This window comes from Poecilia reticulata, chromosome 2 (assembly GCF_904066995.2).
Source record: "Poecilia reticulata chromosome 2, P_reticulata-male-v2, whole genome shotgun sequence".
Taxonomy (NCBI): domain Eukaryota; kingdom Metazoa; phylum Chordata; class Actinopteri; order Cyprinodontiformes; family Poeciliidae; genus Poecilia; species Poecilia reticulata.
The window spans coordinates 36,679,864-36,705,180 of record NC_088831.1 but is presented as its reverse complement, the minus strand read 5'-3'; the positions used below and the strand labels follow the sequence as shown (position 1 = coordinate 36,705,180).

At 38.2% G+C, this 25,317-nt stretch overlaps 2 protein-coding genes and 1 long non-coding RNA gene across 3 annotated transcripts; all 3 read right to left on the bottom strand.

Annotated features, from left to right (window-relative positions):
• Nucleotides 1–3,015: 3,015 nt before the first annotated feature.
• Nucleotides 3,016–5,054, bottom strand: LOC103460956 (olfactory receptor 10J5-like). The gene has a single exon (XM_008403269.2). It carries the CDS (start codon nt 4,225–4,227, stop codon nt 3,292–3,294), a length of 936 nt encoding a protein of 311 aa, XP_008401491.1. The 5' UTR covers nt 4,228–5,054; the 3' UTR covers nt 3,016–3,291.
• Nucleotides 5,055–10,450: 5,396 nt separating this feature from the next.
• LOC103460948 (frizzled-7-A-like) lies at nt 10,451–16,259 on the bottom strand. Its single transcript, XM_008403262.3, has one exon. The coding sequence runs from the start codon at nt 14,170–14,172 to the stop codon at nt 12,466–12,468; it is 1,707 nt and encodes a 568-aa protein (XP_008401484.1). The 5' UTR covers nt 14,173–16,259; the 3' UTR covers nt 10,451–12,465.
• Nucleotides 16,260–18,573: 2,314 nt separating this feature from the next.
• Nucleotides 18,574–25,317, bottom strand: LOC145554221 (uncharacterized). The gene is made up of 2 exons (XR_014090253.1): nt 25,264–25,317; nt 18,574–20,071 (listed from the first exon to the last, which is right to left on the bottom strand). It is a non-coding gene; the product is annotated as an uncharacterized LOC145554221 (long non-coding RNA).

The following is a 25,317-nucleotide window of genomic DNA, read 5'->3' as shown; positions in this document are numbered from 1 at the left end:
GTGATTTTTCAAAATCACAAAAGGTTCTAATTTAGAAATATTTGCGCTTATTCATGACTGTAAATGTGACTTTTTGTTACTCGCTGTATTGATTATAAGTTGGCATCAAGTAAGGCTGAGGCAGCAGGGTAAAAATAAAGAAATGCTGCCATCTGCAGGTGGGAGGTAGTAGTCACTTAAGCCAAATGATTTGACCATTTTTGGGAAAAATTTGCAAAAACTCATAATTATGCATTATTGCTAAAAAAATGCAGGAGTCTGTGATTGCAAAAAACTGGAGGGACTGACTGATGTAATTAGACGTCTAAAGGGCCACATAAAAAGCTTTGGCGGGCTGGATTTGGCCCCCAGGCCTCAAGTTTGACACTGAAGATGAGAGGCACAAGACTCATTGATTCAATCGAGCTGAAGGCCTCTGAAAACAATCTAAAGGCTTTCTAAAACCTCAGCAGAGCCACAGGCTGATTATGTCCATGCCACGCCACACTGATGCAATAATTCATTCAAAAAAGACCCAACCAAGTATCCAGTGAATATGCTGTAGAGCAGTGGTCCCCAAACTACGGCCCGCGGGCCGGATCCGGCCCTCCTCCGCATTTGGTCCGGCCCCCTGATCAATACCAGAGACCATTCAGATTTTTTTTCATTTACCGTATTTTCCGGACTATAAGCCGTTTATATGTGGATTTTTCTTCAACCACCAGGGGGCTCTTTAGCAGGAAGTGAATCATTGAAAGTCTGGTTACTTGCAGGCCAACATTGAGCCCACAAGCAGCAAAATGAGTAAGAAGCAGATCAGATGTCTTTGGAAAGTTTCTTTGCAAAGGGGAAAAGGCCCAGAGAAGAGACAGGAGAATGGATTTATCCCGGACCGGCAGGTGAGTCCCACATTACAAGCCCGCTGTGCACAACATGCGGCGACCGGCTGATAATGAGGCAATGAAGCTTCAAGCTGCTTTGCCACGTAGAGACCGAGCACACTGTGCTCAGTCGACACACCTGGGGTACTATTGTCTCTCGTCACTCCCAGATGGGCCCGTCTCATTGCAGAGAAACAAGCTCAGGGCTCCCGTTAGTCAGTATCGTGAGTTAAAATTTTTACGAAAGTAAAACGTTCGTTTTTGTGGCGCTTCTGTTATTTTGAAGGGATATATAAACGTTACCATAGCGACCAGAGTCAGAGTGTTTGGGCAGTGGACGAAAGGAGATGAGTAGAGCTTGTGAGTCCTAAGTCTGGTTTAGAGGGAAAGATTTAAGAATGTCGGCCGATTCTCCAAACCTTTGTGACCACAGAGCTGATAAGTACAACAGGTTCGATCGGTTCGTGTGTCCAAGGCAGGAGCGACACGAACCGATTCCAGTCACGAACGTCCTGATTCCAGAGGATAATTCAGTAAAACCCCTAACATAGCGGGAATTTAGAATAACCAGACACGGATGACTATGTAGAAGCAATAGTGATAGTTTGTGGAGTCATTTTAAGAGATAAAAGACGTAAAGAAAAGAAAAGGCGGTGGATAAAAGAGGCTCTATTTGCTGCACTATGATTTGGAGGTGAATATGTTTTTTCATAGTTAACATTTTTAACTGAATAAACATAATAATGACCTTTAGATTTAATAATAAACATTTCCACATATCATCTCCGATATCCACCGGACTCTCAGTTGCTCATATGTCAGCTGTTTGGGATTCCCCTCTGTTCTTACGTCACCGCGCTTTCTGATTGGTCACATTCAACAGGGTGTATTGTAGTTCCCAGTCAGGTAAAACCCCACAGGCTGCGATAAAAGGGCCAAGACAACCCGATTAGGGCATATTCAGTATTTAGTGGGAACACCCTCTGCCCCCCCCGGGCCGCAACAAAATGTCCAAGTCTTGACGGGTCAGTGGGGACCACTGATTTAGCACATGCTAGTAGCAGACACGAAGGATCAGCACTTTTACTGTTACAGTTACTGTTCGGAAACTACCGTAATCAGTTCTGTTAAATCTAATCTTGGCAACTTTTTCTTTTTCAACCCTAATAAATGTGACATTCAATTGACCTGTTATGACTCAAATGTTGGGTGTCCGCCCCCCTCTGATGCTGCTGCATCGTTGTGGGAAACCTGGAGCGGCAGAGATATTTTCGGCTTATATGTGTATGTTTACTGGTTTAAAAAATAAACTTTGGGGTTGTGGCTTATAGTCCAGTGGGCAGTTGGGAAAATACGGACTATAATCCTTCCTGGATTTTTTTCTGTGACCCGGAGAGGGCTATTTGGTTATTATTTATTTCCTGAATTGTTCTGTGAAGAACCCAGAGAATGTTATTTGATTGTGCTTTCTGGAAAACAATAAATTTTTACATTTAGGCACTCCTGCAATTGTCACACTTTTTCTGTTACAAACTGACTCCGGCCCCCGACCAGAAAAAGGAAAAGTTATGTGGCCCTCACAGGAAAAAGTTTGGGGACCCCTGCTGTAGAGAATAGACACACTTTTAGTTTCTAATTTTATGATCAACCAAATGCAGGGTTTCCAGAAGCTGCTTAGAAAACATCTATCCTTGTCTAATATATATGAGCAACAACTTTTCCTTTTCCTGAACATGACAACTTCCACAGTGTGCAGAAATTATAGGTGAAGGGTACAAAACTGGGTTGTTTCACTACTTAAGTGTTAAATACTCAATTAAAAATTAGTTGTGTGTGTCACAATTTGTTTAAGGAAATTGACCTGAAGAAAGAAAATATAAAAATGTGTTTGGTGTCAATGTTAAATCAAATGTTTAAATCAGTTTTCTGTTTCGTTTTAGAATTATCAAATTATTTACCTTTTTTGTGTTTAACTTTTTAGTTTTCATGTGATTCTTTTGTGATTTTTACTTTTTAACCACATTAAGCAAAAACACTAAACTGTTTTACCAACCCTTTATTATTTTATAGCAAAATGAAAATATGCTAAACAATGTCTGTTGTCATTTAATTTGTTAGTATTTGGAAAGTAAATAAACAAGAAGAAACAGTAATGGAAGCAAGAAATTTAAAGCAACACTCAAAAATCTTGATATAATCTTCCTTGGATTTTTATTTTTTTGTTGTTTGTAATTTTAAAACAAAGCACTACACAAGTTTCCTTTAAAATAGCTAATAATAAACATTTTCAATCATTTCTGTAGTTAGTTCTTGTAAAATCTGTTAGAATATTGAGTCATGATGTAAAGAAATGTCAGAAAGATAACCAGATAAGTTATGTTGCAAATGCGGTAAATATTTCCATCGACATGGCCGACCTCATCCTTCATCCTCATCCCTCCACCTGCTTTTTGTACCTGCACAATCTGAAGAAACTGTTGCGAACTTGAGTTAAATTCAAACCATAGATGATCGGGTTAAGCATCGGAGGGATGATCAGAAACTGGATCGCCATGAAGTTCTTCAGACTCTGCGGCACCGACTCCGACCCATATCGAGCGTACATGACGTCGAAAAGAAGAGTGGCGATGACGTTAATCAGACATATTAGATGCGGCATGCATGTCTGCAGGAACTTCCTCCTGCGTTCTGGGTACCTTAAAGCAAACGAAACCAACTGAAAGTACGAGCACAAAATGAAGAGAGCGTGGCCACAATACAGAATTATGACAAAAAATCCAACTATATTATTTAACGTTGTTGAGTAACATGAAAGTTTAATAAAGGACCAGTTCTCACAGTATAGTTTCTCTACCTGGAAGCCACATAGAATCAGCTTGGAGCTCATGATCACGACAACAGACTGGCAGATCATTGGCACCAGTCTGGAAAAACACACCAAGAAAGCGACCCGTTGTTTGGTCATGATGGAGTGATACTCCAGAGGGCGGCAGATGGCCAAATACCGATCGTAAGACATCACCGCGAGAATGGAGAAGTCTGTTGTTGCATAGGAGTAGATGAAAAAAACCTGCAGGAGGCAACCAGTGTAAGAAATGACATGAGTGTTGGACAACAGATCGAAGAGAAATTTAGGGTGAAAAGCCGCCGTCCCATAAAGGCTGTTAAAACACAGATTACACAGGAAGATGTACATGGGCTTGTGAAGCTTTTCCTCTAGTATGATTGTAAGAATAAGAGCCACATTCACAAATATAATCACAATGTAACACAGCAGGGTTAGAGCAAACAGGGTCAGGCGGTATTTTGCTGAACTGTCCTTAAATCCCAACAAAGTGAATGAACCCAACATGGTTGCATTGATCATTATGTTCACGTCTCTCTGTCAATCCTAGATGCTTTTTCCATGAACGTGTGCTGCAGAGTGTGAAAATGATGGGATGTGCCGGCCGCAACAGTGTGCCCCCTGCCCAGGAAAAATGTCAGCGTGAGTCTTCATTTAGCGTCTTGTCGAGTCCAATCAGAGCTCAGTTCATCTCCAGAGCCTAATTACACAAAAAGGTCGCTTAAAAAACAAGAAACCTACTGTAACTGGGGTGATAGATAAAATAATATAAGATATTATAGTCCAAAAATATGGAAATGTTCCTTTGGCTCTCCAACCGTAAAATAAAACACATTCATACAATAGTAATACCAGCAATAAACATTTCAAACATTTTTACAAAACATTTCAAAATACTCTGTACAAAAGGACAAAACTTTTAGACATCAAATCACATGAACTTTTTTATATCAGCAATAATTACCGGAAATATCTGCTGAATGCCAGAATAAAAAGAGAGTTGCTCAGAGATCCATTTACTTACTTTTCTAAGTATTTAGCTTATTTAGAGTTGCAATACTTCTAACAGTAAACTTTATTTAAGAAAGGATCATGTAGAGCTCAAACAGAAATCCTTTTATGCACTGCACCAGATTACAGCATAATCTAATTCACATCTGCAGACCTTTGACTAGTTGCAAAAATGGATAAACAATACAATACTGATACCAATAATACTTTTCAAGTTTGATAAAATATCAAACTTTTCACCTCCTGGTATTTTTGTGGTTTTTCTTTTGGTTTATTTTGTTCAAAACTTAGAATTTGGACAAAGTTTATACATTTCTACAAATACTGTAAAAACATATTTAAAAAAATATTTTTTTTTCTACATTAAGTGCAACAGCCATTTGAGAATAAATCAAAACAAAATGTTTTTTGAGATAGGGAAAAAACAAAATAATACAAAATGAAAATTAAAATTTTCAAGGAAATCTGAAACTAAGGTATTGATCTTACACTATTATCGATCCAATATTGATACTGACACTGACTTGTTATTGATATTATCAATATTTTTGATCAATCCACTCTTCTGGGATTGATTTGAATCAAACATTTTGGGTAATTAAAATCACACGTGAATAAGTTTGGTCACGTGATGTCATTAACAAACATGCCGCGTCATCATGTTCCTGCTACTTCCTGTTGTCTTCTTCGTCGTTTCTGCCAGTAGTAACATCCGGTTATTGGTCATGTGAGTCATGTGATGCAAAATAAGTGTTTCTATTGCAGTTTTGTGAAGCACAGCCAAACGAAACCATCTCAACCTAGCGCAAAAACTTTTAATTCAACAATTTGAGTTTTTTTAAATTGGCGAGTTTCCTATATGGTCAATGGATTTGCTCATAAATTACACATTTATTATTTATTTAGATAAAAATTGTCTTTAATCATCTTATTTTCTTTAATACTAAAACACAACGTGTATGTTTGACCTTTTCAGGGGTTGTTTTTACTTTTCGTATTGTCTCTGATGTCATCTGCCCCACAGGGGGGTAAAGGGAGTTTTGTCACAGTTACATCTTCATGGAAAACAGTCCCAGAGCATTAAATTTAAATTAATGTCCAGGGAGTACAGAGAGAGCATGGACTAATGACCCAGAGGTTTAATCACTGTGTTTTCATGTCACAACAACAGGGAGCAAACTTCTATGTTTTGGCATCATAAACATCATAATCCCCGATGTCCAGACTGATTGCATCAGATTGACTTTTCACAAATATGTTCAGATTACAGATTTGTCAAGTTAAAACTTTTATTAAAACTATTTTAGATGCTACATAAACTCAAACCTGCCAAAAAATATTTAGACTACATACGTAGATTTATAATGCTGCTTGCTTTTAATGTTTCCATACACACAAGTGGACTCTAGTTACTAATTATGCAACATGCAACTGGGTTTTACTTAGGGGGAAAAATCCAGGGCGTATGAATACTTTTGCATGGCTCCACATTTAGGCTTACCTACTTATCTACACCAAATATAAAAAAAATTTTTTTTTTGCTTTACAAATCAATCATGAGCAGTAAAATCTGTTTTTTTTTTGACAAAACAATTACAGAAAAATTCCTTTAATGTCAAAGTGAAAATGGATTTTTAGCAAAAATATTAACAACTAAATTAAAATATGTGACATGAAATAAGTAACTGCATAAATATAAATCCCTTTCTAGTCAGTATTTAACAAATGTACAGACTACATATAGTCTGTGCATATACAGTATGTATTTACGTATATAGATATACAATTACACACACACACACACACGTTTGTATTTATATCCGTATTAGGACTTTGAATTGACTTCCATTCATTTTACTTTTTGAACTTATTCAGTTTCACTTCTCTAACTCTTATCAGTTCAAATGGCAAAATTTATAACCATTTTAATCGGATTAGTCCAGTGATCTTCAACAAAATCTGGACAAATTTTTGTGATCTTCAACAAAAATTAGTCCAGTTATCTTCATGGTTGATGTATACATCAACCATGACAGCCCATTGGTTGAGGGGATCTATTATGCAAAATTCACATTTTGCACATCTTTTCACTTCTATTTGGGTCTAAAAACAGCCGAAGTGCCTAAAGAAAAACACCCAGCTTTTTTGCCAATAAATTAGTGTTTTTTTGGTGTCTCAAAAATGAGCTGTTTCAAAATGCTCCGGAATGTAGCGTCACCTAGCAACCCCGGTGAAGCCCAGCTCGTTACCTAGTAACCCAGGCAGAGTTCTAACATGTTTGGTTTTACCACTGCATGCGCTCTACAATGGCTGCTGGAAAAGATGAGTGTTTTGTTGTTGACATCCCGTCCAGAATCCACTTGCTGCATTCTTGTTGGTTGTGCAAGAAGCTCCACTTCTGCTTTTCAAAGATGTACGGTTGTATAATTGCACATTTTGACGGGTGAGTGTAAATGTTGAGTCAGTAGTTACAATCTACACAGTGGACAACTGCAATGCTCCGCTTTCTGGTTTTCTTTAAATAACATAAATAAATAAATTTCAGGTAGTTATTTGGATAACTCCATATTTTACATTAGATTTTAACATTGTTTTAAAACCAATAATAGTATTCATCCCATCAATTATTATTATTATTATTATTATTATTATTATTATTATTATTATTATTATTATTATACCTTGTCCTGTGAAATAGCCTTCCTGAGGAGTTGAGAGAAGAAGTAGTCATTGATTTTTATATAAATAAACTTAGGAAGATTTTTTTTTTTTTAGCTTGGCTTTTATTTGATTTGTAGCATTTATTCATAATTTAACCATAGTTATGTCTGTAGTTTTATTGTACTTTAAGTTTGGGTGTTTAAGTAATTCAGTTTATCAGACGATACTTTTTATTACTGCTGTGATTATTGAACTCTTTAGTTGTTTTGAATAAAAATATTTTGTAAGCTAAAATTTGCACTTAATTTAAACAACTTATGTTTCTTAATGTATTTAATTATTAGTTTTACTTAATTTTTATTAATCTTTTCATAATGTATGTAACATTCCTACAAGGTTCTTAGGATTTTGTTGCATAATGTTGATGCAGATTTGCTTCTATTAAGTGTTTTAAAAACAAAAATATGAAACCTTGCCGATACAAACATGAAACCTTGATCTAAATTAATTTTGTGCGTTTATTATTAAGAAAAGCTGCAAGTAGCAGCTGCTGCCACCAGATGTAAGTATCACTCCACGTCTCAAGGTGGATTTAACCTTACATGTCGGTGCGTGTCGCCCCCTACTGGACAGAACAGCAGCAGGGGAGATAAATCTCTACAAGTCACTCACCATGCTGCGGTCCCGCGGCACTTTGACACAGACTCAGAGGTTTGAGTATTTATACAGAGGATTACAGAACCAGAGTCACTCAGGATCAATTACTGGGACTTGTGAGAGTGTTTAAGTTGTGGATTTAGGAATTTACTGCTCTCTCATTTTTTCTGCTTTTGTTTACCTTATTATCACAATAAATGAGAGAAATAGCCTAAAACTCTGTCTCAGCAGCTACAATGTTAGAGAAATGAAAGGTTATTTTAGTGTATTTGTGTTTTATTTAATGATTTCTGCTACTTTCGTCCCAGACAGGGAAACAATAAAGGCACAACGATTAAAAATAAATAGTCACGTTTTCACTCTTGGTAAAAATCCCAAGCACATGCAGTTGTCATATTTTAATTTAATTTCAAAAAGAAAATTATTTCCCTGTAGAACATTAATATGTAACATAAGTTATTTCTTCTCGTTTAAAAAATGCGTTACAGATAGGGCTTAAACTCTGAAAAAGTTAAATATTCAAATCACATAATTTGCCTTTCTGCTGTTTTCTCTTTACACTATAAGAACAATTTCTGTAAAAAAACAAAAAATACCAGGACATTTTTTAATTCTGCGCACATTTCCGTCAACTTTAAAACTGATTTCTACCATAATTTATCATAATACATTTACTCACATTTCTGTTAAAAACAGAAGCCAAAGTTTAACTCTAAAGGATTTGACAAAATACACCAAACTGTCTTCAGCTGAAAAGGAGATTCTGCCACACTGGAAAAACTACTTTTATTTATAATTATTTTCACAAAGTAGGAAATGATTTCCAATAATTTTAACTAAACTGATGAGCATTTTTAAGAGCTTGGTAAGATTACAAATAAAAAAGTAATTAAAATTAATGCATTTTTGTTTGATTGAAATGAATTACCTTTACAAGAGATTTATTGATTAAAAAGTATTATTGGTGTCTAAGTCACGCAAATTAAGTTTATTTAAAAACTTTGATTAAAGCTGCAAAACCGATCCAATCAAAATTCTTGAGAGGAAAATAAAAAAACATTCATATATAAAATGGGAAACACTATGATACATAATATTTCTATAGTATTATTTAAAAATAGCTATTTTTGTTTCAAATGCAAAGGTGACCAAAATTGCCAAAATACAAAACATTTTTTAAAAAACTAAGATCTTGAGAATTTATTTCCTGCTCAACAATAAAGCATAACATTTTTACAAAATAGTCAGGTTTTTTTTTTTATAGGAATGGAATATGTAAATCCAAAGGTTCAAAAAGGTTTTTGTAAATTTTTCTCATTGAAAGAAAACCAACAATCTCACTAATTTTCTAACTAAGACTGAGTCTATTCTCAGCAATAAAAACTATGATTTAGCTCACTGGTTATTTGAAAACTCTTGCTGTATTCCTCTAAGTGTTAATAATATAATTAAAAACAGATTTAGGTGCAAAAAAGTCTGCTTTAGTGTAAAAGTCAATGGATAATCGTGCACCTATTTACCATGAAATTAAAGAGAAACCAGAAAGATTGGCTATTGAAAGATTATTTTTGTGTTGTTGCCTTACATTTTTTGTGAGCTTTTATTTGTGGGTTGTAGTTTTGAACTAATTGGATCAAAATGTCTCCATCTGCATCAATTCAAGGGCCGCTGAAAACCAGTTCAGGGGTCACAAATGGCCCTCGGGCCACACTTTGGGCACCCCTGCTTTTAGAGATCAGGGTGGAGCACAAAATGAAGGAACCTCCCAAGGATTATTTATTTAAAAAAATACAGTTTCATGACTCATGGTTGCCAAGTAAAGGATAATCTGAACCACTTTATTTCATTGATGACTCACTAGCTAACTGCAAAACCGGTCAACGATGGCTCCTCCTATAAACTAGTACTTTTATTTATTTGATGTTATAAAACTTTAAGAGTGGTGAATGTGTCACATTTATGTCCTGTTTAGACTGCTAAACATAAACGGCAGTCTATTTACATTACATCGACATTAAAGGCCAACAGGATTAGCTCCTTTGCTTTCGTTTAGCTTTTCTTTGCTGTGTTTGCTGAAAGTGAATCTGCAGACTGGACTAATAAAGTTTTCTGACTCATCCCTCAAGCACTTCTTCAGAGGGTTGTTAAACTAAATGCTGCTGCACAGTAAACAGCTCCAACACCTAGAAACAAACACTTTAAAATGTGTTTCTTTTTCCAGAACCTCTGTCACAAATATCACTGAAGTAGGATTCTGTAAACATGAGAGAGCAGTACGTTTGCAGAAACTTTAACTATCTGACGTCCAGCTCTGATCTGAAGGCTAGCTTATCTGTTGTTTTGCTGTAGTCATCGCTAATGTTGGCTAAACATTAGCACAACTCAAGGTCCACATCACAAAATGATAATCACCACATTACAAACTTTACCAATTTTATTCAAACTGTACATGTACAATGGGCTTATCTCATTTTTAAAAAAATACAAGTAAAAAAAAGACAAAAATGAGTATTTCTCCCCCCCCCCCCTTAAATACAATATGCATTTAAAAATCAAGAGTCTCTGTTTGCTGGCTGGTTTGCATATGTTCTGAAAACACAAAAAAACTAAATTTCCTTCTGCAAACAGAACAAACTAAACGTGTCAGTCTGGTAGCAATAACAGAATCACTTTGCTTTGTTTGGTAAAAAAATGCATGAAGTGACATTTTTCTGTTGAGCAGAACTTAACCAGGTCTTGAGGTATGTAGTACATCCATGTGAGGAGAAGAAGAAAACAGCATGGTATATACAGACTGCCTTTAAATACAGCATGAAGTATAAAGTATGCACAATTTTAGTGAGAATATACGTAAAAAAACAACAGGGCATGTTTAGGAATTTAAATAACCACGAAAGTCAAACTGCTGACTTGCTCTCATTGTTTGAGAAAATGTGCTATGAGACGAGAAGCAGGCGGTTTCAGCTGACTCCTGACAAAACGCCACTAATTTATTTGTTTAGTCTGAATGACAGTCACTTGTTTTAAATGCTGCAAGCGTCAAGTCGACTCTGGTAATTACTTCTCCTAATCAAGATAAGGCAAAGACATTCAACAAGAGTTGTCTCACTTTAACTAAAAGCATTTAAACTCAGGTTTAAGCCTAAAATAAGGTGTTATTCCTATACAATCCTGTATCAAAAAACTAGGAAATTATCATGATTAAAAGTCAGGTACAACACAACCTTAACTTTCTGTTCTCACAATCTGGTAAACCAGTTTTTTTTTTATTTCCTAAAAACAACCCTCTCCTCAGCAACAAGCTCTTCTATTCGACCTCCTTCTAACACAGAAACAACATGCAACTTCTCAGATTTTTAGGCTTCTGTAGAAAAGAAAAACAACCCAGATAATTAAAAATAAGTAAATAAAACATCTAAAAAAATGTTCAGTCGGCTTGCAAGAATGTAACACTTCATGAAATTAAAAGAAAAATAAGGCGAGTTACACCAAGCAGAACACAGGTGCTAACTCAGAGTACAATTTTATCCCGGATAAAATAACATTGGAGCTCCAGAACAACCATTTGCACTCCCATGGATTAAATCTGGATCACTGAAATGGTGCTTTGGGTGTCTTAAAGGCTTTAAAGAGGGGGGAAAAAAAGCTTTTTTGATGGGTAATCCAAAAGTAGAGAGACCACACACAGAGACTAACAATGAGCCGTTGTGTCTCCAGGTTTCTGTATGCATGTGTGTGTGGCCTCTTTAAAAAAAAAAAAAAAAAAAAAAAAAAAAGCAAGATCCAGGTCAATCTGTGGTGTAACAGTCAATTTTTTTTTACATTTACAATCACTGTGCAAACCAGTACATAACTTCATTCAACTTCGGAGTGAACATTCAAAACAGAAGTGAATATTCATCAGTCGGAAGATTAAAAAAAAAAGAGGGAAATCTAGGCAGCCACTTGGCACATAAACATGATGATTAACTATTCCTCCCATTTAAAGCAGAAGAGATTGTACCCTGCAAACTCTAACATCAATTAAAGCTTTGCAGTAATTTCCCTAATGAATGAATGAATGAATTTTATCACATTGCTGTTCTCATACAGTCCACTGACAAACTCAAGGGCGAATAGGGAGTACATTCAAATTGTAACATAGGAATATATGTGTATATATAAAGGGTTAAGTCTTTGCATGGCCATTTTATAGCAGTTTATGGTCCAAGAATACAAAAGCCATGATTTCTTTGACAAAATAGGGAACGGGGGAGTTAGTGAATATATTGGAAGGTTGTCCAACTTCCTTAAAGGTGTTGCGTGCTGCTGTCACAACAGTAAAACACTATAACTCAGTTCTTTAAAAAAAAAAAAAAAAGAAAGAAAAAAATCCAACTAGGATTAAAGAAATGAAAGCTTTTTGACCTCATTTTCGCGCATGTTTCGCCTTCACACGGTCGTCTCTCCGTGGTTCCCGTTGCTGAGACGCTTGTAGAAACTCCGCCAGGACTGGAGGGTCTTCCCGGACCAGACCCAGAAACCGGAAGTGATCCCGACGATCATGGTCATCAGATATTTGATCATGAACACGGTGAAGTCCGGGGTCATGGGGGCAAAGTTGTGGACCGGGCACGGGACGGCGAAGCGCTTGCAGGTGTGCATGTGCCAGGTGCGCTCCCACTGCTCCCTGAAGGCCTGCTCATAGAAATAACAGGCGATCACGATGGTGGCCGGAACCGTGTAGAGCACGCTGAACACCCCAATCCGAACCATCAGCTTCTCCAGCTTCTCCGTTTTGGTGCCATCGTGTTTCATGATGGTGCGGATCCGGAACAGCGACACGAAGCCAGCCAACAGGAAGGACGTACCGATGAAGAGGTAGACAAACAGCGGCGCTAGTACGAAACCGCGTAAGGCGTCCACGTTGAAGATCCCCACGAAGCACACTCCGGTCAGGACGTCTCCGTCCACCTGGCCCATTGCGAGGATCGTTATGGTTTTGATGGCAGGGACGGCCCAAGCGGCCAGGTGGAAGTACTGGGAGTTGGCCTCTATCGCCTCGTGACCCCATTTCATTCCGGCAGAGAGGAACCAAGTCAGGGACAAGATGACCCACCAGATGGAGCTGGCCATGCCGAAGAAGTAGAGCACCATGAACAGGATGGTGCAGCCCTCCTTTTTGGTACCCTGAGCCACAGTCCTGTAGGCCTCCCCCTTGAATTTATCCACGCACACCACCTTGTCCTCCAGAAAGAACCCGGCGGCGTAGGCCACGGCCACCATGAAGTAGCAGCCGGACAGGAAGATGATGGGCCGCTCCGGGTACCTGAACCTCCTCATGTCCACTAAATATGTGAGCACCGTGAACAGGGTGCTCACGCAGCACAGTATGGACCAGATCCCGACCCAAAGTCTGCCGAATTTCACCTCGTCTTCTCGAAAATACATGATCCCGCTGGGTTTCGTGGGCTCGCAGGGGGCGCCGCAGTCTCTGACCCCCATGAATTTGTAGCCCAGGTAGGGCGGCACCTCCAGCTGTAGGGGGCAGGAGAACTGGTTGGGCGAATTGGGCTGCGGGATCCGAGGGTGCTGTCCACCACCTATGGGTGGAGGGGTCACGGGTTCGGGTGCATGGGGAGACGAGGAGGAAGATGGGCTGCCGGGTTCCGATGTGTTCTGGCCCACGCAGATCTCCCCGGCTCCGTGGACGGGGAAAGCCTCGCAACGGAGGCGGTCCGGCCACTGGAAGCCGAATTTATTCATCAGGGCTTCACATCCCTGCCGTGCCCGCTCACACAGCGACCGACACGGCGGGATGGCCTGCTCCAGCACGGTGCACACCGGGGCGTACATGGAGCACAGGAAGAACTTGAGATCCGCGGAGCACTGGACCTTCACCAGCGGGTAGAACTGGTGCACCTCCAGCCCGGCGTCCTCCTGGTTGGTGTGGCCCAGGAGGTTCGGCATGATGGTCTGGTTGTAGGCGATATCGGTGCAAAGCGGGATGGAGATGGGTTGGCAGAAACCGTGCTCCGGGACGGATATCCCACTTTCGCTGTTGTGATGCTGAGCAGAAGTGGGTGAGAGAGAAATCCCGCACAGCAGCCACATGATCCGCAGGAGCGCGGAGCCAGCGGTGAACCTGGCCGCCGCCATAGCTGGAGAGGAGGAGGAGGAGGGGGTGGGATAGAAAAACTTTGATCCAAGTAGAGACTTAAAAACGTCCGAAAACGGTGAAAATTCCACGATAAATGTCGACAGCCCAAACTTTTAGTACACTTTGTTTGAGTTTCAGCGGCTTGTATCGACTTTTCACTTGCAGTTTACGAAGATAAATCCAAGTAAAACGTTCGTCGTGTCATGACTTCTTAATGTTCTTTGTAAGTGACTCCAAGCAGTCCATTCTTCACTCACACTCCGTGGAAAACTGCACTTCAACTCACGTCTACTTAAAAAAAATCTAAATAAAACCAACCCAGCGCGTTCAGCTGCTACTCAGTCCAAAATCCAGATTCAGAAACGGGCAGTATTTCCAGGGCTTTTCGGCTAAACTTCACGCCGAGCGTCGGCTCACATGCTGGGCGGTTGGAAGTCCAGAGGCTCGCTCCCCTCTCTCCGCGAGGATTCCGCCGGTTTCAAGGCGCCCATTCCATTCACTAGACACCCCCCCTTTCTCTAGCACCGAGCGCGGGCCGCCTTGAAACCGACACCGCGCTTCAGCCAATCAGAGCGTTTGTTTTCCTACAGGACTCGATGTTGATTGGTGTTCATTTCCCCACCGCAGGAAAGTATGTTACAGTAATTACATTACACCAGAGACTTTTTAAAACCCAAACAATTAAGTTTTCTAGTGGGATCTTTGCTCGTTTTAATTAAGTCCTTATCTTTCGTCTTGGTACAACTAATATTCTCAATATTTTATCCCTTTGATGCCCTAAAAAAGAGATTTGTGGTTGAAGACTGAATGGCATATTTTGATAATTCGTTTTTGTTATGAGGACTCGGTAATGAAAAGAGTTTATTAGATTATTTTTCCTAAAATGAAATATATTTGTATATATAAATCAACAAATTAGAAAAAATTAACAGTTTTCCATTTTGTTAATCAATAAAAGAGGAGTAACAGTTTTAATTTGGTCTAAATATAATTGTTCAACTATAACACCAAAGAAAACTGTAACGGACAAATTTTAAACATTTCTAACTGTGAAACCATCAAAAGAGACCTTTCTAATTTGCATTTAATTTAATTCCCCCCACAACTGTATCTAAAAAGTTTTTATCCAGCATATTTATTAACTACAAAACAGATTTTTTAAAATGTTGTTTAAAAAAGTATTTGTTGTAAATTTTGCTTGTGAGCCTGATGTTGAAAATACTCACCCCTAATATAGCCTCTATAGACAAAAACATCTCATGGTGAAACATAGTTTGAGGTAGGTGTTCAGCATATTGGAATAGTTTCTCTTTTTAATTATGAAAGAAAATAAGTCAAAAGAAATTACATTTTAATTTATGATCATCCATTTTTTTGACCTAGAAAACAGCTTACACTTCAATAATATTTTATAAGATGAAAATAAAATAACCACTTTTTGTTTGTTTTACGACACTGGTTTCTGTTGAGAACATCCAAAAACAAATTTAAATTTAATAAAAGCTCAACCTCAGACAATATTTCCACATTCTTCCCAAAGTACATCTTTGAATGCTTACCATTTATTTATTTTTACTGGTGTTAATGTTTGCAGTTCATCGTTTTCTTTTTGTGACACTGAAACAAAGATGGTGAGGTTTCTGGTTGGTTTCTGTTGTTTTTGCCTTCCATTGGTTGTTCAGATGTATTTAAATGCCGAGTTATTCCAAACTTTCTGTTAAAAACTCTTTAGGAATTCTTTTGTTGCTGCAAGAGTCTTATCTTAAGTATGTCAAAATGTTATCTTTGGCATTTCACACTGGTACAACTGACAGAAATGGAGGAAAATATTTTAGAGACACCTTTTTTCATTTTATTGTTAATTTCTTTTAATGTATATTATTAAATATTTAATATAGTTTTGCTTTTTTCTTCCAAAAGCCCGAGCTTTTAGTTGCCTCATTAAAAGAAAAATATAGAGTTCTCGAAAACCTGATGATCAAATCTTCAAGTTGGATTATAAATGTACTAAAAAATGTGGCTACTTGGAAGCAAAATCCAAGGTGCAAAGTTTTTGATTTTGAGTTTTATTTTACGTACCCAAACATGTCCATGTCTTGTTCTCGTTACATTAAAGACTTTGGACTATTAGAGTTTCCTGCTGCTGTGCACAAAGTCTCTCTCTGTACGTCTATGAAATTCAAACCACAGGAAAAAATAAAGAAACCTAAACGGATTCTAGCATTTTAAGCTGCAGATATGAACAGGCACCTCATGCGGTCGGGTGGTTAAGTGTTTCACTGTGAACAATCCAGCGCAGCACCCTTCATCATTGTGGGAATTGAGAGCAACAACAGGCAAAAGCAGCTGTAATTTAGTGTGGCAGCTTGATCAATCAGACCAAAGGACGACCCAGTGTGGGAGGGTGGGGTTGCATGGTGGCCCCTGCTGCATTTGGTCCATTTCTGCCCTGAGTGGGATGAAAGGAGGTGGGGGTTTGGGCTGCAGTGGGGGGAAGGGACAGGAAGAAGAGAGAGGTCAAAGAGGGCAGGGGGAGAAGGGAAAGAAGTAGGAGGAGAGGTTCAGCCAAAAGGAGAGTTTTCTGCTCTGAATCTGGTTAAAAAAGACACCAGATATAAAAGTTATACGGATATTTGTTATTAAAACAAGACGTGGGTTTGATTTTGATAGTTTTTCTGCAAGGTTATGCAATTTTTTTAGCTAATCAGATAACATTCAGAGCCCTACTGTTGCTGTTTAACATATAAAACTAAAAGGAAACTCTGACCAGCATGAATTTATCTTATATCTGATCCAGTCATTCCAATTTGGAATGACTGGATCAGTCATTCCAAATTGACTGATCAATTGATTGTGGAAGAACTTTGTTTCTAATCTTATCACACTCACTCATTTCAAGCTCAGCGCTTCTGTTTGCAGAGCTGATCACAGCAATTAATTGGTGAAGATATTGATCTGACGTGTCGCCGCTCCACCCACCATTTCATACCAACTTGCCTTTTTATAGCTGTGATGATTTTACTTCCAGGGCTTTGTGTCCTTTTTCTTTTCCTTCATGTTTGTCTGTTACATAAAATCTTCATAGAATACGCCAAATTTTGTGTTTGTAATATGACAAAATGTGAAAAGAGTTCAAGACATATGAATATTCAGATAATTGATGTGGATGGAACGATGAAAACTTTGGCTAAGTTATAGAGATTTGGGATTAGTTGCAGAAAAATTTGCATAAAAGACTGGTCCATTATAGAATAATCAGTATCAGTGAAGATGTAATGTTTCTCGAGTCTGATGTATCTCCATTAATGAATTTAAAATCATCATAAAATATTTTTTATCATTATGAAAGATAAAAATAGGAGGCACTAAACTTTAGGAGCTAAACTAAAATTTAGCACTAAATACCTGATATTTACAAACAAATATCAGGTACTTCTTAAGAAATGTTCACATCTCACATCCAAGGTCGATTTTTTTTATCTCCGTCTTAAACAAATGAACATTATTTTACTTATTTAATTGAAGATGGAAGCAAAAATGCCATTTCTAGTCAAAGGAAAAGGTTCGCCCTAACGCCTAACATCTGGATTTATCCCCTTTGGTTGAGATAACGTCAGAGAAACTCTTCTTATAGCCCGTCAGAAGAAAGTCAGGAAACTCCTTACTTTCAGCTGTGAGATGTTTGATGTGTTTCTTTCATGTTCAGCTTTGACTCTTTCCATTTCTTAATTCACAGCCACACTTTGTGGAGTTTATTGGTATTCTTTGGGTAACTTTTGTGTTGCAGGATCTTGTTCTTTAATGACTTTTGCAGATGTTTCTCACATTTTTCTCAAGCACCCTTTGACACATGGTGGGAGTCGTGCTGGATTCTGTGGTGCTGAACTGACCAAGCCCTGTTGCACCAACACATTCCAAAGCCATGACACCTCCACCTCTGTGCTTCTCTTGGAATGTCTAATGTGCAGATATTTCACTTTTAGGCATGATTCCAGATCTAATGTTCTTTGCTTCTATTCGTGCTTGCAGACACACTTTAATCTAGTCCTTGTGTTTTTTTTGTAGAGAGCAAAGCCTAATGTAGACAACCTTGGTTACATTTTAGGGTTTTAGCTGGATAGACAGCCAGAGCTGGAAATGATGGCTGTTATTTTCAGTAACACCCACATAGAGATGACTGTCATTACAGTGGAATGGCTGACTTCAAATACTTCTCAGATCTCTTTGCTAGATTCATAATCTGCTAATGTCTTCTTCCTAAAGGAGATTAGCTCCTCAGACAGCTATTTTGGTCACATCAGGTTTATGATTAAAACATCCTTAGTTGGCATTTTGAAGGATTTTAAACCCCAGTTCCTCTGGTGAACCATGACTGTAATGGATCAGTTTATTTTTTTTAAATTAATTATTAAAGGTGAGTTTTAAGGTTAGGATATGTTTATGGGCAGAACAAAACATGTCCATTACATTTTTTGTACATAATGAGATTTTAATCTGCTCACCTCTGCCTATTTTGAGCTATTCAAGGGCTTCTTGTCACTTTAAATCCAAATAAGCTGCTGCTGGCCACGCCCCCCAACTCAACGTTTACCCTCATGTGAAAATGACTGCAAACAAATGAGCAATTATACAACCGTACGTCTTTGAAAAGCAGAAGTGGAGCCTCCTGCACAAGCAACAAGAATGCAGCAAGTGGACTCTAAATCGTAAGTCAACAAAAAATAACTTTTCCAGCAGCCATTGTACAGCCCATACAGCAGTAAAACCAGGTGACCAAATATACTGGAGCTCTGCTTGGGTTGCTAGGTATCGGGCTGAACTTCACCGGGGTTGCTAGGCGATGGGCAGTGCCTGCTGATTTGTGATGTTACATTCGGAAGATTTTTTGAAATGTCTCATTTTCCAGACACCAAAAAACATTAAACTTATTGCCACAAAACGACTGAGCATTTTTTTAAGCATTTGGATTGTTTTTAGATGCAAATGGAATTTTGCATAATAATACTATAAAATTAAAAGGTCTTATTTCTTTTGAATGTTAGGTTGTATTACTTGAATTTCTCAGTATTATCATTATAATTGATATAAAACATTAATCTTCATAAGTAGATATACACAGAGTGTTGGCAGGTGACCTCATTCTTTCACATTCTTGTATTTATTAGTCTCTCCTTTCAATTTACTTTCAATTTACTTAGTAATGTTTCCATGTTACAGCCATGCAGTGAATGTGGAGCTCCTAAATCTCCAGCAGGAAAATCTGGGAAGCTTTACCGTAAACTAAACCGCGTCTGCAGCTTGGACTCCATCCAACTTGAAATGCATCAATTTCCTGGATATTATAAACAGTCGCTTTAAGCTGTGCCATTTATTAAGAGCGTACAATGTAAACCTATGTCAAACCAAAATCATGTTCCCAATCATCTTAACCGTTGAAGCTTTTCTGTGAAAAAAATGTGTTTATGGTGAAGACAAATGTTTTGCTTTAGGAACCAAAAGAGCGAACACAGCCGACTTTTACGGCAATTGATTATAATTTAGCTCTGTAATGTGAGGATTTGTTGGAGCTCAGTGATAAATGATGACAAATCATCCCAATGAAGCTGCCATGAGCGCCATTCCACATAAGCTTTGTCCAAACACAGACTTTTGGCCACCAAGTGAGCAGTTGCAGCAGAGATTGTTGTGCTTCTGTCCCTGCCTCCTCCTGGCTTTCTGCGGTGTAAAACCCAGCAGTTAGCAGCCACACCGGGTCAAATGGGACGCACTCCATCACGACTAACTATAGCTGTTTGTTTGTGTGCGCGCATATGTTTGTGGATAGTGTCTGCAGCGGTCAAGCAGCTGTGGGCAGTTCCAGCGGGACTCCAGACAGTCGGTCACTGTTTGCTCTCAAGTCTGCAGCAGAGAGGAAAAGAGGGAGAGAAAGGAAAGGAAAAAAGAAATCGGTTAGGCCGGCAAGCAAGCTTAAAGCAGAACACGACGAGATGCACGCCGCCAAAAAGGATTCTGATGGTTTGGACCGTGCTTTTACTGCACTGGAGTGTGACCACTATGTGAAGCATTTGAGCTGCCATGTGAAACCCAACACTGAACAACTATTTAAATGTTGAGCTGATGTGGAAAAACACAGTTTAGTTTGGTTAGGGAGATTTTCAGCTTACAGGACATGTTGGCTCACCAAGTTGGTCTAACCAGAATCTTAAGTGTTTCTGACAAACACTCTCAACGTTGATGATTCATAGATTCATAAGCAAAAGGTTTTATGACGATTGTGAAAAAGCAGCTACAGTTTCATATCCTCATGCTTTGTGTAGCTGCAGTTGCTCTTGTTTTAGGAAAAGAGTAAAGTCATTTCCAAAGAGCTTGAACGTTAAGGTGGGTGTTCATGGTTTCACTACTGTAAACATGAAGTCATTCAGTGTGTGTTTATGTGCAAAATCTGTGGGTGTGGTACAAAGACATAATTTTGGGAGGTGTTTATACATTTTCGGTGTTATAAAGCCTGTAGCCCTCCTTGCTTTACTATCAGATGTAAGATTTTGGGAAGCTTAACGCTTGGTTTGCATATTTTGGCACTGATGTTTGGCAACTGTTCAAGTAAAACAGAAAAATCTGCACATTAGGGATCATGTGTTATGCTGACTTATAAGTTTTCACACTCCTTTTTTCCTTTTTGTCATGTTAAAACTGCAAACTTAAACGCATTTTTTTAAGATTTTATGTGATTTAACCAACACATGGTGTCAAATTTCTATAGAAAAGCATCTTAACTGTGGTGTCCATTTTTGTTCAGATGCTTTGCCTTCAAAAGTCCCCTAGTTAGTAAATAGTCAATTTTGTGTCATTTACTTCCAGTAAAAATGCAGCTGATTTGTAAAAAAACATCACAGTGATCGACAAGATGGACACCTGTGGATGTAAAAACAGTTTTTTTCCAAGATGAATCTAAGACATCAATAATATGAGGTTTTGAACGATTATTTTGCATTTCCAAGTGGTTTGACAAAAGCGTTTACTGTGTCTACAGTTATTGTATCCTTGATTGGAAAACATCTTTGGAATCTCAAGAATCATAGCTTTCCAATGATGTCCATAGAAAGGGTGTTGCAAAGTAAACGTGCAACATTGTTATGTCTTCTGGGCGGGACAGAGAGGAACGCCATCAATTAGACAGTCCACAAATTTGACATTTTTGATAAAAGCCACTGTTTCTTTTCTTTTTTTTTTTAACAATATTTTGGACGTTTCCAAAGTCCCATAGTACCCATGACGATGGCAGTAATATGCTATGCTACATTCCAGTTGTGGTTGTACTGGGAAATCTCAACTTCCTACTTGAAAAAATCAAGTCGAATGCCCTTCAAACTCAGTTTTCCCAATGGGAAACTAGGAGCAACTTCGACAAGAACCAGTTCATAAGGTGGAATTTGAGTTTCAATATGGCCGCTCTTCACATGAACAGTAGGAAAATGTGGCATTGATTTTAGATTTATACGAGTGCGTCTAAAACCAATGTCACAACTGCAATTATAAACTGAACAAATTAAAAGTAATGTTTGTTTATTGAAAGTAAAGCATAAAATTATGTGTTTGTTAGACAAACAATGTTCATGGGTGTTGAAATTCCATTTAACAAAACGCTGCTATGTCTGACGTAAAATCCGGCTCCAAATTCCAACTTTCCAGGTAACTGGAACGCACCATTAGTCAGAGTTGATGGAAGGATGGGTGGAGCTAGTGAGAGTGAAATCCTGGAAGAAAACCATTTCTCCAAAAATTCTCAAAGTTCACTTCGAAGAAGCCACATTACCCTAACAATGCAGCCAGTCAGGTGCAGCGCGTGAAATGCAGAGTGCAGCTGGAAGTCTGCTGCCCAAATCATTAGGGTGCTCTTGATTTATTCAGCAGTATTAGAAAGATCACATGTGAAGCTGCAGCACAGCTTAAATCCTCTGTCTGAACCAGCTTGCAGGCTTCGCCCCATTAATGTGTTTAAATGGCCTGAAGTTCAGGCCGAAATCTAATTAAGAATCTGTGGTAAGCCTGAAAAATTGTTCACAGACGCTCACCATCAAATCTAATGGAGATTGAGCTAATTTGTAAAGAATAGTCGACAAAATGTCACCATCTAGATGCTCAAAGCTGGTAGAAATATACCAGAGAAGTAACTCCAATTGTTGAAAAAATGGTTCTGAATGCAAGTTATTTACTAATTTGGTGCCTTCTGAAGGCAATTATTTAGACAGGATTCTATTTAAGGGTATCATAGTATTCTTTTTAAGATTCTTGGTGCATGACTCCATTTTGCAGGGCATTGCATTAAGATTCCACATCTGTGGAAAGAACTCAATTTAAGTGAAAATGTTGAGTGACTTCTCAACGTGCAACTAAATTAAAAGCTTTAGGAGTTTCTGAAACACTCAAAACGAACTCAGTGAGGACTGCAGGCTAAAAACTCTTGCTATAAAGAGAAACCACATTGAAGCAGCAGTCGCAGTAACTATATGGTGCAAAACAGAAATAGATCGCACAGCTGAAGGGGTTGTTCTGTGCTATAACATGGTGGAAACCCACTGGGCTGCACGTGATGTCTTAAAACCCAGTTCAGAAGGTTTAACATGCAAAATGTGGATCCGTTTCACAGGATTAGATCGTATAGTTTGTGTTGTCTCTCGCCTAGTTTCCTTGTGTTACTGTGAATGTGTCACGGGTAGGTGTGTGTGTGTGTGCGTGTGTGTGTGTGTATATGGCAAGCCAGAGGTATGTGTGGGACATGCTGCTGAGCGGTGGGGGAGGGGAGATCCCTGTAAGAAGTCAGCAGAGACGGCAAGAGAGAGAGAGGAATGTGGGCAGCTGGTTTGTGTCTGTCATTGCAACACAGAGAGTCTACAGTACTGAACTACATACACACACACCGTGATGAAAGAGCGATTTATTTGGACCTGCAGAGTGTGTGTTCGGGCCGGTAGGGCAGGCTCCAGGAAGCTCGGAGGCTGATATCTCAACTACTTGGACAAGAAGTCCAGATTGCCCAGTTGCTCAGACCCATACGTTACATTACAAGAAATATGTTGTTGCAACTGGAAGAGGAGACGCAGTCCGATTAAATACGGTCAAAGTTAGGAGGACCGAGGAACGGATGAACTTTGGGGATGCAAGTTAGCTTGTGTCCAATTGTTCTTATTGGACATTAAAAACGTGAAGACTTGGGTTTCCCCAAAAAATCTAGCTAAGCCTAGTGAGAGAGGGGGGGGGGGCACAAGTTGCCCCACCGTGTTTTTGTGTTAAAAAAAAAAAGTTAAAATCTGACAGGAAATTCTGGAAATAAATCAACAAAGCAAATACAGTAGTGAATTAAATAGAATTAGTCTTTTTGTATGGTATGTATGCATAATCAAACGTCATCGTCTTTTTATTGTTTGCTAAAGATTACTGATTGTATATTCATCTTAACTTGTCTTAGCTATAACTGTTACTGGTGTGTGTGTATATATATATATATATATATTTAGAAATCACTTAAAATAAACAATGCTTAGCCTGGAAGTAAAGCCTGATGGCCCGCCAGGCTTATAATACAGTGGGGGAAACTGCTGATGATCAACCTGTTAGAGCTGCATTATGTTAAGATTGAAACATTATGGTGTGATGTGGTGGCGCAGGGGTTAAGCACAACCCATATATGGAGGCCTCAGTCCTCGACGCAGCTATTGCAGGTTCGATTCCTGGCCTGGTGACCTTTGCCGCATGTCTTCCCCCTCTCTCGTTACCCACTTTCCTCTCAACTAACCATCAAATAAAGGGCACTAGAGCCAATAAAGCCTTTTTTTTTTAAAGACTGAAACATTATTGAAATCTCAAAGTAATTGCAAAAACACTATAATGTTTTTATGTCTTGCGGGTGGGCGAGAAGAAGAACATCATTTCCAATTAGGTCTTCCACAAATCTGACATCTACAACTCTTTTCAAGACAATTGTATAATCTGACTCCCAACAACAACTACTTTCCTTTCTGGGATTAATGCAGTATTTTTTTATTTAATGCATCAAAACATTTGATCACTGAAAAGTAACGGTTAAAGAACGGGATACAAAACGTTTTAAAGGGAAGGAAGTTGATTTGAAACCCAAATAAACACGAATAAACTGACATAAAATGCCTAAACAACCATTATGTCATTTTGGTTGCTAGCCACGTTAGCAACCAAAATGACAGCCTTACCACTTCATACTTTTGCAATTTTGGTTGCTTTGTCCCAGACTTGTCTGAATCGGCTTTGATAGCTCGTGATTTAGATCCTTTTCTACTGTAATCCACTGTAAGAAAATATAAAATATGCTTAAATTACTCCAATAAATAAATAATGTACATTAGCAAAAAGTCAAATGAAGTGTTGGTTTGATTCAGATTTAAAATGTTTTGTAATAAAGTGTTTTATGTTTTGTTGTTTTTTTATATGTAAATTTTGCCTTCATCAGATTACTCATCTGCCAGAGAAATAAGTTTAATGTCAGTTGGTAAATGATGGTTTGTTTTAAGGTACAAAATGGATGAAGGATAAAAATAGGAGATTACAACATTTAGGGCAGTAAAATTCTGGCAGCAGCCATAACATTGTTTTAATCCATTCAAAAAGAAACGTTTATTGGTTGGAACATTTATGGTTTGCCAAATAATGATTGGTGGACGTTAACTGAAGTCATGCAACATTCCCTAATGGTTCTAGTTATCTGGATGGATGAAAAAAATAATACTGCAGCTATTTTTTAATAAAATTAGCTTACAAATAGACCATTAAAACCCATTTAAGATTTATACTTTTTGGTCTTTGTTGCAACACAACCTGCTATTACATTTAAAGTGAGATAAATATCAGCATGATAAAGGGTCAGGATATTTTTCCTGGAAAAAAAACCCATATTGAGCCAACAAAATTTCCCTTTTGATCAAATTGATAGTGCATTAAAGTGTGCAGGACATTATTACGTCAAGAGTAAAGGGAAATAAACCCCTTAGCTTAATGTTTCCTGCTCTTTTAAACAATAGTATCAATTTGCAAACTGCATGATTTTATCTGATACTCACCGTCATTCTGATCTTTGACCAACTGTCCATGTTAATAAGATACTCAAATACTGC

Excerpts from the sequence above, each read along its gene's own strand:
- LOC103460956 (XM_008403269.2), bottom strand. The coding sequence starts at position 4,227 with ATGATCAATGCAACCATGTTGGGTTCATTCACTTTGTTGGGATTTAAG.
- LOC103460948 (XM_008403262.3), bottom strand. The coding sequence starts at position 14,172 with ATGGCGGCGGCCAGGTTCACCGCTGGCTCCGCGCTCCTGCGGATCATG.